Source organism: Callorhinchus milii, unplaced genomic scaffold, assembly GCF_018977255.1.
Source record: "Callorhinchus milii isolate IMCB2004 unplaced genomic scaffold, IMCB_Cmil_1.0 Scaffold5, whole genome shotgun sequence".
NCBI lineage: Eukaryota > Metazoa > Chordata > Chondrichthyes > Chimaeriformes > Callorhinchidae > Callorhinchus > Callorhinchus milii.
In genome coordinates, this window is record NW_024704746.1 from 54433433 (window position 1) to 54447077 (window position 13645).

At 43.8% G+C, this 13645-nt stretch overlaps 1 protein-coding gene across 9 annotated transcripts in view; it reads left to right on the forward strand.

The window, feature by feature from the left end:
* anks1b (ankyrin repeat and sterile alpha motif domain containing 1B) overlaps positions 1-13645 on the forward strand; it is a 455240-nt gene that overhangs the window by 72463 nt on the left and 369132 nt on the right. For 8 of the 9 annotated variants that reach the window (XM_007907724.2, XM_007907725.2, XM_007907728.2 and 5 more), the window contains exon 2: positions 8836-8871. In XM_007907724.2, the coding sequence (XP_007905915.1) occupies positions 8836-8871 (36 nt within the window). Of the gene's footprint in view, positions 1-8241; positions 8270-8835; positions 8872-13645 lie in introns of those variants that run through there. The other variant, XM_007907733.2, reaches the window with a different exon arrangement.

Genomic DNA, 13645 nt, shown 5'->3' on the forward strand with positions numbered 1-13645 from the left:
TGCTACTAGCCCCGATGCCAAGGACAAGACTGCTGCTCCTATTTTTGAAGATCGCCTGCACCATGATTTAAATGCAGAAACAGGTCTGCTCTTAATTTGGGAGCGGAGCTAATTAGCAGACGTTCCACTGGTCCCTTAGAAAGGACTTTTCCCCAGGTTTTGAATGGAGTGAGTACTTTTGTGAGGTTTCCCTCCTAATTTTGTTTTGTGGCCTCTTCCCATGTGGTCTACACAACTCTCTTTCACTGCCTGTACTCTTGGCACCTTGTACAAACTCTAAAAATAAATTCTCTATTGGTATCCCACGCCCTAACAACCCTCCAAATAGGATCTTCTAGTCCCTGAGCTAGTTGGTGATTTATTATTATTATTGTTATTATTATCTCTGTTCTTGAGCCACAATACTGGGCCATAAAGAGCCAGGTATAGTTGATCCTAAATGAATGTAAGATCTTTGTCTATTCAAATCTCTATAAAGCTAAATACTCTTTCTTCATCAGACTCATTACATTTATTCATGACCAATTTGCTCTTGAGTTACTGTAGTAGCTACATCTCGTTCATATAGCTATTCTGAAGTGTTTCTCCGTATGTTACGAGGAACATGGAATGTTGCGTGTTAGTAATTTGTTCCATTCACTTGCTGCATCAACCATTATCTTATCCTTACGCTCTAGTAGAGTCCCTATTTCTCACACAGACAGGTTTTCCCAGTTAACCCCAATGCCTGGGAACTGGGATGTCTAATCTGAGTCTGCTCGCACTAGTAGACCTCTGATGTTGACAGCTACCCTCTGAAGCGCTCACTCCTTTCCTTGTCTAGAATACTACAGAAACTCGAGGATACATTTGGTAGCTCTTTATTAAAACCTAGCAACTCTAGGCTACTTTGTATACAAGAATGAAATACAACAATGAAAGACTTACAACAATGGGAGCAAACATAACAATCACACATAACTAATAACAACTGGCAGTATAATACATTAGGAAATAAATATAAAACCAACCCTGACTGTATATAGTCCTGCACACAAGCGGTAATGATTCCTTTAAAAATAATAATTTGGTCACCCAACTGTTTGTGGGACACTGCGCAATTGGTGGCATGCTTCACCCACAAAATATAGTCAATTAACTTTACTCTGAGAAGCACTTTGAGACTTCTCAAAGACGTGGTAAGGTGCTAAAAAGATTTTTATCATAGAATCATACAGCACAGAAGGAGGCCATTCGGCCCATCGTGTCTGTGCCGGCTCTTTGAAAAGAGCTATCCAATTCAATCCCACTCCCCCGCTCTCTCCCCATAGCTCTGCAAACTTATTCTCCCCAAATAATTATCTACTCTCTTAAAAGTTGTTTTCAAATCAGCTTCCACCACCTTTTCAAATAATGTACTCCAGATCCGAACAACTTGCTGTGTGAAAACATTTCTCCTCACCTCTGCTTCTTTTAACAACTTAAATCAGTGTCCTCGACTTACTGACCCACCCGCCATTGGAAATCGTTTCTCCTTGTTCACCCTATCGAATTTCCTCATCATTTTGAAAACTTCTATTAATTCTTCTCTTAACCTTCTCTGCTCCAAGGAGAGTAATCCCAGCTTCTCTGGCCTCTCCTGATAACTGAAGTATCTCAGTCCTGGCACCATCCGGGTAAATCCTTTGCACCCTCTCCAATGCCTTGACATCCTTCCTAAAGTGTGGTGCCCAGAACTGAACACATGTTCAATGTTTTATAAAACCAATGTTTTATAAAGGTTCATCATAACTTCCTGACTTTTGTATTCTATGCCCTTATTTATAAAGCCTAGTGTCGCATATGCTTTTTTAACGCCTTTATCTACCTGTCCTGCCAGCTTCAAAGATTTACTTATATGAACCCCAGGTCTCTCTGTTCCTTCACCTCCTTTAAGATTGTACCATCAGCTTTTTTTGCCTCTCCTCATTCTTCCTCCAAAAATGCATCACATCGCATTTATCCACATTAAACTTCATCTGCCACGTGTCTGCCCATTTTACCAGTCTGTCTATGTCCATTTGCAGTCTGCTACTATCCTCCTCACAGTTTACTACTTTTCCTAGCTTAGTATCATCTGCAAACTTGGAAATTGTACTCCCTGTACCCAAAACCAGGTCATTTATATAGATCAAAAAGAGCAGTGGTCCCAATACTGACCCCTGGTGGACACCACTGCACATTTCCCTGCAGTCAGAAAAACACCCGTCCACCACCACTCTTTGCTTTCTGTCTCCCAGCCAGTTCTGTATCCATGCTGCCACTGTCCCTTTAAGACTGTGAGCTTATTTTGCTTACATGTTTCGTATGTGACACTTTATCAAACGCCTTTTGAAAATCCATGTGAAGTACATCAACTACACCCTCTCCATTACTTCATCAAAACATTCTATAAGGTTTGTAAATGTGATTTGCCTTTAACAAATCCATGTTGGCTGTTCTTTATTAACCCGCATTATTCCAAGTGAAAATTTATTTTGTCCTGGATTATAGTCTTCAGAAGTTTCCCCACTACTGATGTTAGGCTGACTGGCCTGTAGTTCCCGGGTTTATCCTCCTGCCCCTTTTTGTACAGGGGAGTAACGTTTGCAACCCTCCCATCCTCTGGCACCCATCCCAGTGTCCAAGGAAGATTGAACAATTGTTGCCAGAGCCTCTGTTATTTCCACCCTTACTTCCCTCAGTAACCTAGTATGCAGCCCGTCCGGACCAGGTGTACTTATCTACCTTGAGCACCGACAACCTTTTTAGTACCTCCTTATTGTTATCCAATTTCTCTACCGCTTCCTCCGATACTGTGGCATTGGCTGAGTCCTCTTTTGTGAAGACAGATGCAAGGTACTCATTCAGTACATTAGCCATGCCCTTGCCTCCACAAGAAGATTTCCTCCTTGGTTCCTAAATGGACCCACCCTACCTTTGACTAATCTTTTATACTTTATATGCTTATAAAATACCTTAGGGTTCCCTTTTATGTTACCTGCTAATCTTTTCTCATACTTTGCCCCTCTTATTTCCTTTCTCAGTTCCGCTCTGTACTTTCTATATTCTGTTTGATTATCTTCTGTATTTTGGACCTGACATTTATCATAAGATCCTTTTTCTTTTTTAATTTAATCCCAATTTCCTTACTCATTCAGAGAGGTTTGGATGCCCTACCTTTTCTCTTTGTGGGAATGTATTTGTTTCTGTCCCCAAACTATCTCCTCTTTGAAGGCTTCCCATTGCTGTTTTACCTGCCAATCTTTCTTTGCCATCCACTTTGATTAGGTCCCTTTTTAAACTCACTGAAATTAGCCCTCTTACAGTTGAGTATCTTCACCTTTGATTGCTCCTTGTCCCTTTCCAGAAGTACTCTAATCCTAATGATGTTGCGATCACTGTTGTCCAGATGCACTCCAACTGAAACCTGCTCCACTCACCCCACTTCATTCCCCAGAACTAGATCCAGCACTGCTTCCTTCCTCTTTGGGCTGGAAACATACTGATCCTGAAAGTTATCCTGCACACATTTCAGGAAACTTTCCCCCTCCTTGCCCTTTACCCTATTATTTTGCCAATCTATGTTAGGATAATTGAAGTCCCCCATTATCACTACTCTACTGGTTTTGCATCTTTCTGAAAGCTGCTTGCAGATTTGTTCATTTATTTCCTTCCCACTATTTTGCGGTCTATAGTATACATCTAACAAAGTAACAGCTCCTTTTCTGCTCCTTAACTCTAACCAAGTAGATTCTGCTTTTGGATCCTCTAGCACATTGTCCCTTTCCAGGGCCTTAACCGTGTCTTTAATCAATATGCCATCCCCCCCCACCTTTTTTTTCTTCCCTATCGCTCCTGAATACATTGTAGCCAGAAATATTCAGTTCCCATTGCTGCCCTTGTTTGAGCCAGGTCTCCGTTATAATCCCATGTTATAACCCCATGTGGCAACTTGAGCCTGCAGCTCAAATCGTATTTATCACACTCCGTGCATTTACGCACATGCACTCCAAGACTGCATTTCTCCGCAGTCTAATCCCTCCTTTTTCTGGATTACCCCTTATTACATTGCTATTGATCTCTTCCAGCCCTCTATGTAACTTGTTTGTCTTACCTGATGCTACATCCTGATTCCCTTCTCCTCTCAAAATTAGTTTAAACCCCAGTTAACCTCCCTGTGAGGACATTGGTCCCAGCCCTATTCAGGTGTAACCCACCCACCTTGTACAGGTCCCATCTGCCTCAGAGCTGGTCCCCATGATCCAGGAACCTGAATCCCTCCTTTCTGCACCATTTGTCCAGCCATGCATTTATGTGTTTGATCCTACTGTTTTGATACTCACTTGCACGAGGCACTGGGAGTAATCCATAGATCATCACCTTTGAGGTCCTACTCTTTAGTTTTTTCCCTAACTTCTGATACTCTCCCTGTAGGACCTCAATCCTTTTATTCCCTGCATCATGGATCCCAACATGGACCACGACTTCTGGATGTTCCCCTTCCCCCTGTAGAATATTTTGCACCCATCCCATGATGTCTTCAACCCTGGCACCAGGGAGGCAACATACCATGCGAGAGTCACGTCTTTGTTGCAGAAACACCTGTCTACTCCTTTCACCATTGTATCCACAATGACACTTGCATTGACTCCCTTCCCTGTCTCCCCCTGTGCATCCATTTGCTTTCGACTCTTCTCCCCAGAGGTGTCATCATCCTCACTGTTATTCAGTACAGAGAATCGGTTTGTGAGTGCCACGCTTTCGGGATTTCTGGACTGCCTGTGCCCTCTTCCTACCATGCCGGGTGGTCACCCACTAACTCTCCTTCTGAACCCTCTGTGGCTGTGGGGTGACCACCTCCTGGAATGTTTGATCCTTGAAGCATCTCTTGAGCATCCAATATGCTATGTAGTGACACCAGCCGCTCCTCAAGCTCAGAAACTCTGAGCTCAAGCAGCTGGAGGCACTTCCTATACACGTGTTTGTGTAGGGCACACAAAGCATCCTGGAGTTCCCACATAGCACACATTGTGCATGCAATCAGTCTCAGCTGCCCTGCCATATTCCCAGACATGTTTTATATTATTGTAATATAACTATTATATATTTTATAATTCTGCACTTCTTTCCCCCTCTGCACTGAATTCCCACTGTCACCAAATTCTTTAACAGAATTCTCACTTTGTTCCACCTCACTCAGTTCCCTCCTCACGCTGCTGGGCTCTCTGTTCAAGTGAGGCACTTGCAAGTCTTCTCCTTTATATAGCGCTCAAACAAAAGCACCCAGTTTCGACTGGTCAGCGGATTTTTTAATCCCCTACACCTGGTGATTAACTGTTAATTGACTTGTTAATTGCCTGCTTACATATTGTGAAAAACATTATAAAACTGAAATTAAAAAACTGCAGTGCAGCGTACTAGTGGTGTGTTCAAAAAGAGATCAGTAACTTCATAAGCAATGTAAATCTTTGATTGTAAACATAATCAATTACAGTCAGTACTCTTGACACCTAGTGGGGTTGGAAAAATGGATACATTACAGTGCTGGTTTGAAGTATTATGGAAAAACCTATTCTATTCCTTCTTCAACATAAAAGGCAATTTGCCTTGATTGATGTACCCATAGGCATTATCTTTTGAGCGTAGTTCAGCAAAATCATTTAAATCAAATGTTATAATGTCCAGTAATTTATGTTAAATAATGACATTTGCAATACTTTAAAATATCAAGCCTAATTTGTTTTGGTCAGCTGAGTGATGAATACGTGCGGAAACCTATCACCATGCTTACAAGTATCCAAACCAAACTGCGAATTCCATGCATCCCACCTACACATGGAAATTCCACGGATAGATTGTTGAATGGAATGCGCACTGTCTCCCTGGAGGGACGCATCCTGTTTATAATAATAATGATTATAATACTTGCATTTGATATAGTGCTTTTCACGTCTTCTAGACGTCTCAAAACGCTTCACAGAATAATGGTAAAGTGAATTGACTGTATATTTATGAACGAAACGCAGCAGCCAATTGCGCACAGCTGTGTCCCACAAATAGTCGTGGAATAAAGTGACGCAATTTATTAGTTTTTTTTCTTGAGGGTTTATTATCAGGGGTGTGGAGTAAGGATACTTGCCCATCGTTTCGCTCTGCCAGGAATCGAACCCAGGTCTCTCGCTTGCGAGGCGATGCTCTGACCACTGAGTTACAGGACTCCACACAACTCCAGGACTGCTGGAAAAGAAACAGCCAATCCTGCACATTTTATTAGTACAAAGCGCAAGTAAACTTCCCACTGCTTAGCCAGCTAAATCACTGTACTGTTATATATTGATTACCATGCCCTCCCTCGCATCCCATTGAAATCCAGGCAGGTAGGTCAAGCATCATCCATGCCCTTGAAAACTTCAGATACATATGTCACAAATATTGACTTGACTCAGCTCAGTTCTCCCTTCATCATGGAGCCATTCGGACTGCACTACGCCCACGCAGGATAGTCACATTTAGTTTATGTTAATGGTGGTGAATAAATGTGAGTTATATTATAGCCAAATCAAATACAATTACCACTTATTGCTCATATGTTTCAGAACTTAGAATGATTATATATAATTTAATCAATTTTAGAAGTCCTCTTTAATTAAGGCATTAAAAGTACAATTCCAGAAAATATTAGGCGCAGGTTGGCAACAGCCAAAGTTTGGGGACCCCAGAGTGTGCTAGAGTCTAACTCGCTAAGACCATAAAGTTTGCCATCGATATCGCTGTCTGGCAAGCTTTCCCGCGGCTTGTCCAGCTGGGACCACACTACCCATTAGGGCTTTGGCTTGCAGGGTTAACAGGAGCTGAGTGGGATGACTCCCTGTCCCCAGTGATTGGTCTGCCCTTCCAGGTCCTGCCAATGAGCCAGTCTGGCTGAACTGTCATCAGCAGTGACCTGGAATACTGCAGACTGACGTAGCTCAGGAACTGGACTACCGAAACCACCAGGGCTGGCTCAATTCCGACATTTCATTGCCAAGAGTTATAAAACTTTCTTTTTATTGTTAAAACCATTGTTCAAGTTTTGTTTTCGGGCGTGACTCATATGGTGTCAGAATTGTGACCGCCTTTAGCTGTGGACTAGAAATTTTTGTCCTTGTGAATCATTGCCCAGTGGCTCTGCCAACTTTCATCATTCCTATTTGCCTTCCGGTCTTTTTGATCGCAGGGAGCCCTGCTCCGCTGCCGCTTTCCCATTCTTTACATTATCTATTTTCTCCGCCAAATTTACTCCCACCCCCCCCCCCCCCCCCATGGGTTACTTCCCCCTCTGTCATACTGCTCTCTGTCTCTCCGCTCCTTCTCCCTCCCATGCCTCCAAATCTTCCCCACAGTGACTGACCAAAAACAGGCTGAACCTTGGGTCTCCCTAAACATGGAGAAAACTGGCCCTTTGCGAGCCCTTCTTCCAGCCTCCACTCAGGTCCAGCTTGATATAATTGTCCTCACTCAGTTTCTGGTCATGTTTTGCTCACCTCACCCTATAGAAAGTACTGACCCTGACTCAGCTCACAAAACTCCAGCAATAATCTCCTCCTCCTTTGGTGCCCCCTCCACACCGCAGAACAGTGTAGTTCTGCTTTGTGCTCATTCATAAACTATTAACAATAGTATTATGGGATTAATAATGACCATATTTTGTACTCCTAACAAGCTGTGTGTATGTGCTGTTTCCTAGATTGTTCTTGCACAAATGTTTCCCTATGTTGCCAATTCAACAGGACAAACATACATTTGTTTTATAATCCAGGAATTAAGAGTTTTTTGGTTAAATGGAAGAGATTTTTAGATAAGAAGTCTTTGGGGAAGACAGTCCTGTGTGATTTAACCATATCATTGTATTGATTCTCCATCCTCATCCAAATATCATCTCCCTGTCTCAAAATTTGGAGGTATATCCTGCCCTTTTATCATGGTTACCCTATTTTTACAGTCTTTAGTAATGTATAAATTATATGCATATATCAATATATAATATTGTTTAAGGGCAATGGGGAGACCTGTTCTTTTAAATGGATTCTGTTGACGAGATACACGAGCTGCAGCAATGTGCAGGTCCAGGGCTGTTTGATTGACAGCAGTTAACGAGCTGCCTGGAGAGTAAAATAACAGGTGGGCGGCAGACGGTGCCACACGCCTGTGAAAGGCGCTCCTTGTGGTCGGTAACAAATGGTTGTTACGTGGTGTGCACTGATTATGTACAGCATTACTGCACAGTCAGGTTGGCTTAATATCTCTAATAATGTCGTATTGTTCTGCCAGTTGTTATAGTTATGTGTGTCAGTTATATTTAATTCCATTGTTATATATCTTAAATTGTTGTGTTCTTTATCTACAAGGGAGCCTCGGGTTGCTGGTCTTAATAAACAGCTCAACAGCTGTTGAATGTATCCTCGAGTGTCTGTAATATTCTAAAACAAGGAAAGGAGTAAAGACTTCAGAGAGTAGTTGTCAACATCGGCGATCTGCCAGTGCGCGCAGACTCTGACTAGACATTCCAGTTACTGGGCATTGGAGTTAACTGGGAATACTGGTCTGTGTGTGACTCTGACTCGGTTTAAACCCATGAAAGTTATAAAGACTTTTCAGACAAAGTTCTGCTTGTCATTAAAACTAAATGTAATTCTTCACATATGAAACTTTCTAACAGGGTTAAAAAAACAGCTAATTGTCATACGCCCACACACTTAACAAATTCATTTAAATAAGTTTTTTAAAAAATTATTTTTTCTAAAGTACTTATTGTTTGTAGCTCAAAACTTATTCATTTCATCTTCTGCCTTCCAGGAAACGGTTTCTTCACTCCAAACTGTCACCCACAAGGTAGGAAAACTTAAAATGCGGACAATGTCTTGATCATGGTCTAAGCCTAACATTTGCTTAAAAATTCTTCCTGGTTCAAGGAGAGTGTGTTTTTAGTTGATGAAGCCCACAAAATATATAGACATTATTACTTAAAATTTACCTTTTTGAACAAAAGCAGTCTCGTGAGCTGAATAAAAGGCAATTCCACTTCCCTGGAAGGGATATCTACCTGGTTAGTTCCTGAACATTCCTTAACCAAGACAAGGAACACTAAAATAGACTGCAGCTCATAGCCCTAAATGGTGTAAATCTCAACTACTGTAGGTGGCTCCGTGTCGGTATTTTGAACTTGTAGTCTAGGCGAACACCTCAATTTATTGCTGGATGGGTGCTGTATTGTCAGAGTTATCCTTTGGGTGAGATGTTACACCAATGTTACACCCATCTGCTTCTTGAGGGGGATGTTAAAGATCCATGGTGAAATTTGGAAAGAGAATGGAGCCTCTCTTGTGACCTGGCCAGCAATACCCTGCATACAATTATCATTCACTTCATGTCTGATTGTGTGACATTGCTGCATGCAAATTGGCTGCCATATTTGCCTACAAATACACAGCAAGTTGTGTTTTAAAATGTCTCAACAACAATATAAGTTGCTATACCAAATGTTATGATTATTATTATACTGAAAATTATTAATGTTTTACATTTTTTAAAGGGACACATTTTTCATAGAATCATAAGAAGCTACAGAATAGAAGGAGGCCATTCGGCCCCTCGTGTCCATGCTGGCTCTTTGAAAGAGTGTCCAAATTAATCCCAACTCCCTGCTCTTTCCTCATAGCCCTGTAAATTTGTCCTCCCCAAATATCTATCTACTTCTGTCTTAAAAGTTGTTATCAAATCAGCTTTCGCCATCATTTCAGGCAATAATTTCCAGATCCGAACAACTTGCTGTGTGAAAAAATTCTCCTCACCTCAACTCCGTTTCCTTTGGCAACTATTTCAAATCTGTGTCCTCTATTTATCGACCCACCCATCAGTAGAAACAGTTTCTCTCTGTTCACCTTATCGAACTCCTTCATAATCTTGAACACCTGTATTAAATCTCTCCTTAAACTTCTCTGCTCCAAGGAGAATAATGGTCTTCACTAGTCTCTTCATAACTGAAGACACTCATTCCTGGCACCATCCTGGTAAATCTCCTTGAATAATAATAAACTTTGTATTTGATATAGCGCTTTTCATGTCTTTTCGACGTCTCAAAGCGCTTCACAGAAGATACTGTAAAGTGAATTGACTGTATATTTTGTGGGCGAAACGCGGTAGCCAATTGCGCACAGTGGTGTCCCACAAACAGTCGTGGTTTGAGTGAACAAATTATTATTATTGTAAGCGAGAGAGAAAGGGAGGAACTGATATTAACCCCTACCAGAAGGTGATCTGGCCGTTGCTGGTGACCGTGTATTTAATGTTGGTATGAAGTTCTAACTGCCAGGAGCTTGTGCTCAGATTCTCCCTGTTCTGTGTTCTCTCTACCCACTGTGGGCCAGACCTGCTCCCTGTGAGACAGTGTGGGGACTGTATAAAGGTTTTGAAATCTAATTGACGTTGTGACTCACCTGGTTTTCCCGACTGATGGGTTACCTGGTAGATTGTGATAAGTCTCTCATCTAATATTTTAAGCCAAATAGTGATAGTGAAGAACGCTGGTCGGTAGGTGAGCAGGAGATGGGAGGGAGCACTTTGAGAGCTGGAGGAGACAATGGCTAACCTGTTATATTGAGAAGTGAAAGGACTTGCAGCCACGTCAGTATTGGGAAGTGCGGTGGGGAGGTGAAGAGGTGTAACAACCACAGCACGATGGGGGAGGAGATGAAGGAAAGAGAGAGAGCAAGGAGTTAGGAGGAGTTCCGGGCGTTGGGGCTTGAAGGTTTGGCAGTGTTGGGGGCTGAGGGTCTGGCAGTGTTGGAGGCTGTTGGGCTGAGGGTCGGGCTGTGAGTCAGGTTGTGTTGGGGGCTGAGGGTCAGGCTGTGTTGGGGGCTGAGGGTCGGGCTGTGTTGGGGGCTGAGGGTCGGGCTGTGCTGGGGGCTGAGGGTCGGGCTGTGCTGGGGGCTGAGGGTGGGGCTGTGCTGGGGGCTGAGGGTCGGGCTGTGCTGGGGGTTGAGGGTCGGGCTGTGCTGGGGGCTGAGGGTCGGGCTGTGCTGGGGGCTGAGGGTCAGGCTGTGCTGGGGGCTGAGGGTCGGGCTGTGCTGAGGGTCAGGCTGGGCTGGGGGCTGAGGGTCAGGCTGGGCTGGGGGCTGAGGGTCAGGCTGGGCTGGGGGCTTTGCACATCCTTCCTAAAGTGTGGTGCCCAGAACTGAACACAGTACTCTAGCTGAGGCCTAACCAGTGTTTTATAAAGGTTCATTATAACCTCCTTATGTTTGTATTCTATGCCCCTATTTAGAAAGCCTAGCACCCTGTATATTTTTTTAACAACTTTATCTACCTGTCCTTCCACCATCAAAGGTTTACTTATATGAACTTCCTGGTCTCTCTGCTCCTGAACCCCCTTTAAGATGTATCATCAGCTTATATCGCCTCTCCTCATTCTTCCTCCCAAATGCATCACTTCGCATTTCTCTGCATTAAATTTCATCTGCCACGTGACTGCCCATTTTACCAGTCTGTCTTTGTTCTCTTTCTGTTGTTATTATGCTCCTCACTACTTTTCTTAGCTTTGTATCATCTGAAAACTTGGAAATTGTACACCCTATACCCAGGTTCAGGTTGTTTATATAGATTAAAAAATAATACCAACCCCTGGGGGACACCACTGTATACTTCCTTCCAGTCAGAGAAACAACTGTTCACCACTACTCTGCTTTCTATCCTCCAGCCAGGTTTGTGTCCATGCTGCCATTGTCCCTTTGATACTGTGGGCTTCTATTATGTGGCACTTTAACAAAAGTCTTTTGAAAATCCATATATACTACATCAAAATACCTTAATCCAGCCTCTCCGTTACTTCATCCAAAAACTCTCAAATTTGTTAGACATGATTTTCCTTTTACAAATCCATGTTCAATCACTTTAAGGTTCATTTTAGTTTCCAGTTCTCACACCTTTCAATAGTTAATGGCTACGTCTGAACATTTGAAATGAACTGCTCAACGGATGAGTTGAGTCAGGATTAATTGCTTAAATTACTAACTTTTTGTCGAATATCTAGGTTTAGCTGTTGCAAACAAAGTCACTTATCGTTTGGTAAATTCATCAATTCAATTAAGTGGATTTCTTCTGAATGAAAGGTGGATGCCTACTCCTTTTTGGCTCTGAATTATATCCGCGGCACAACTGGCACCGCCTTCCATCACCTCCGGAATGTCGCCAGACTACGGCACTACCTCACCCCTCACGCTGCTGAAACTCTGGTCCACGCCTTTATCAGTATCAAAGGTCCACGCTCCCCCTTGGTGACATCATCCACAAACATGGGGTTAACTTCCACATGTGTGCGATGACACCCAACTCTACCTTTCCTCTTCTGCCCTCAACTCCACGACCACCGATGTCCTGACAGCTGCCTGTCCGACATCGAGTCCTGGGCGAGAGACAACTTTCTTCAGCTCAATGTGCGCAACACTGAGGCCCTCCTGATTGGCTCACGTCAGCGCCTCCGCACCTCAGGGGCTGACAGCATCAGCATCCAAGGCTGCACTCTCCACCTCTCAAAGCCACTCAGGAACCTCGGCGTTCTGTTCGACCCTGAGCTGTCCTTTCTTCCCCACATCCACGCCACAACTGGCACTGCCTTCCATCACCTCCGGAACTTCGCCAGACTACGGCATTACCTCACCCCTCACGCTGCTGAAACTCTGGTCCACGCCTTTATCACCTCAAGGCTGGACTACGGGAACGCTCTCCTCGTCGGCCTTCCCGGCACCTCCCTCCACAAGCTGCAGGTCATTCAGAACTCTGCAGCTCGTGTACTGTCCCGCACCAGGCTTCGGGAACACATCACTCCCACCCTCGCTCGCCTCCACTGGCTCCCCATCCCCAAAGGATCGAATTCAAGATCCTCATCCTCACCTACAAGGCCATTCACGGCCTTGCTCCCTCCTACCTCTCCGACCTACTATCCCCCTACTTACCTGCCCATACCCTCCGTTCCTCTGGCTCCGGTCTGCTCCACATCTCCCGCCCTAACCGCCCTACCATCAGTGTCCGGGCCTTCAGCCTCTCAGCCCCTAGGCTCTGGAACTCCATCCCCCAGTGCCTTCGCCGCCTCCTCCCTTTCCTCCTTCGAGGCCGGTCTCAAGACCTTACTCTTCAACCGTGCCTTCAGCTCCCCTCTCGACTCTCTACCCCCTTCCCTCCCCTCCCCCAATGACCATTTCCCCCCTGCTCGGGTCCCGACCCAACTGTCCAGCGCTTTGGGACGTCCTCCCGATGTGAAAGGCGCTCAATAAATGCAATCTTGTTGTTGTTGTTGCGGAGTTTCACCCACAAAATACACAGTCAATTCTGTGTATATTCTGTGAAGTGCTTTGAGACATCTCAATGTTGTGATAAGGCGCTATATCAAATTAAAATATTATTATCATTTACAATCCCATCAAAAGAATAGTTACTAATTTGAATGAGAGAATATGTATTTGGAAGATATAATATTCATTAACAAGTTGGTTTGAGGAATGTTAAGTGATGAGCGTAGTTTTTCTTTAAAGACACAGCAAGCGCTCAGGTGGCAGGGTAGTGCAGACAAAATGCAGTGGAGGTGGCAGTAACAAGCGTTGATATGTTGCAG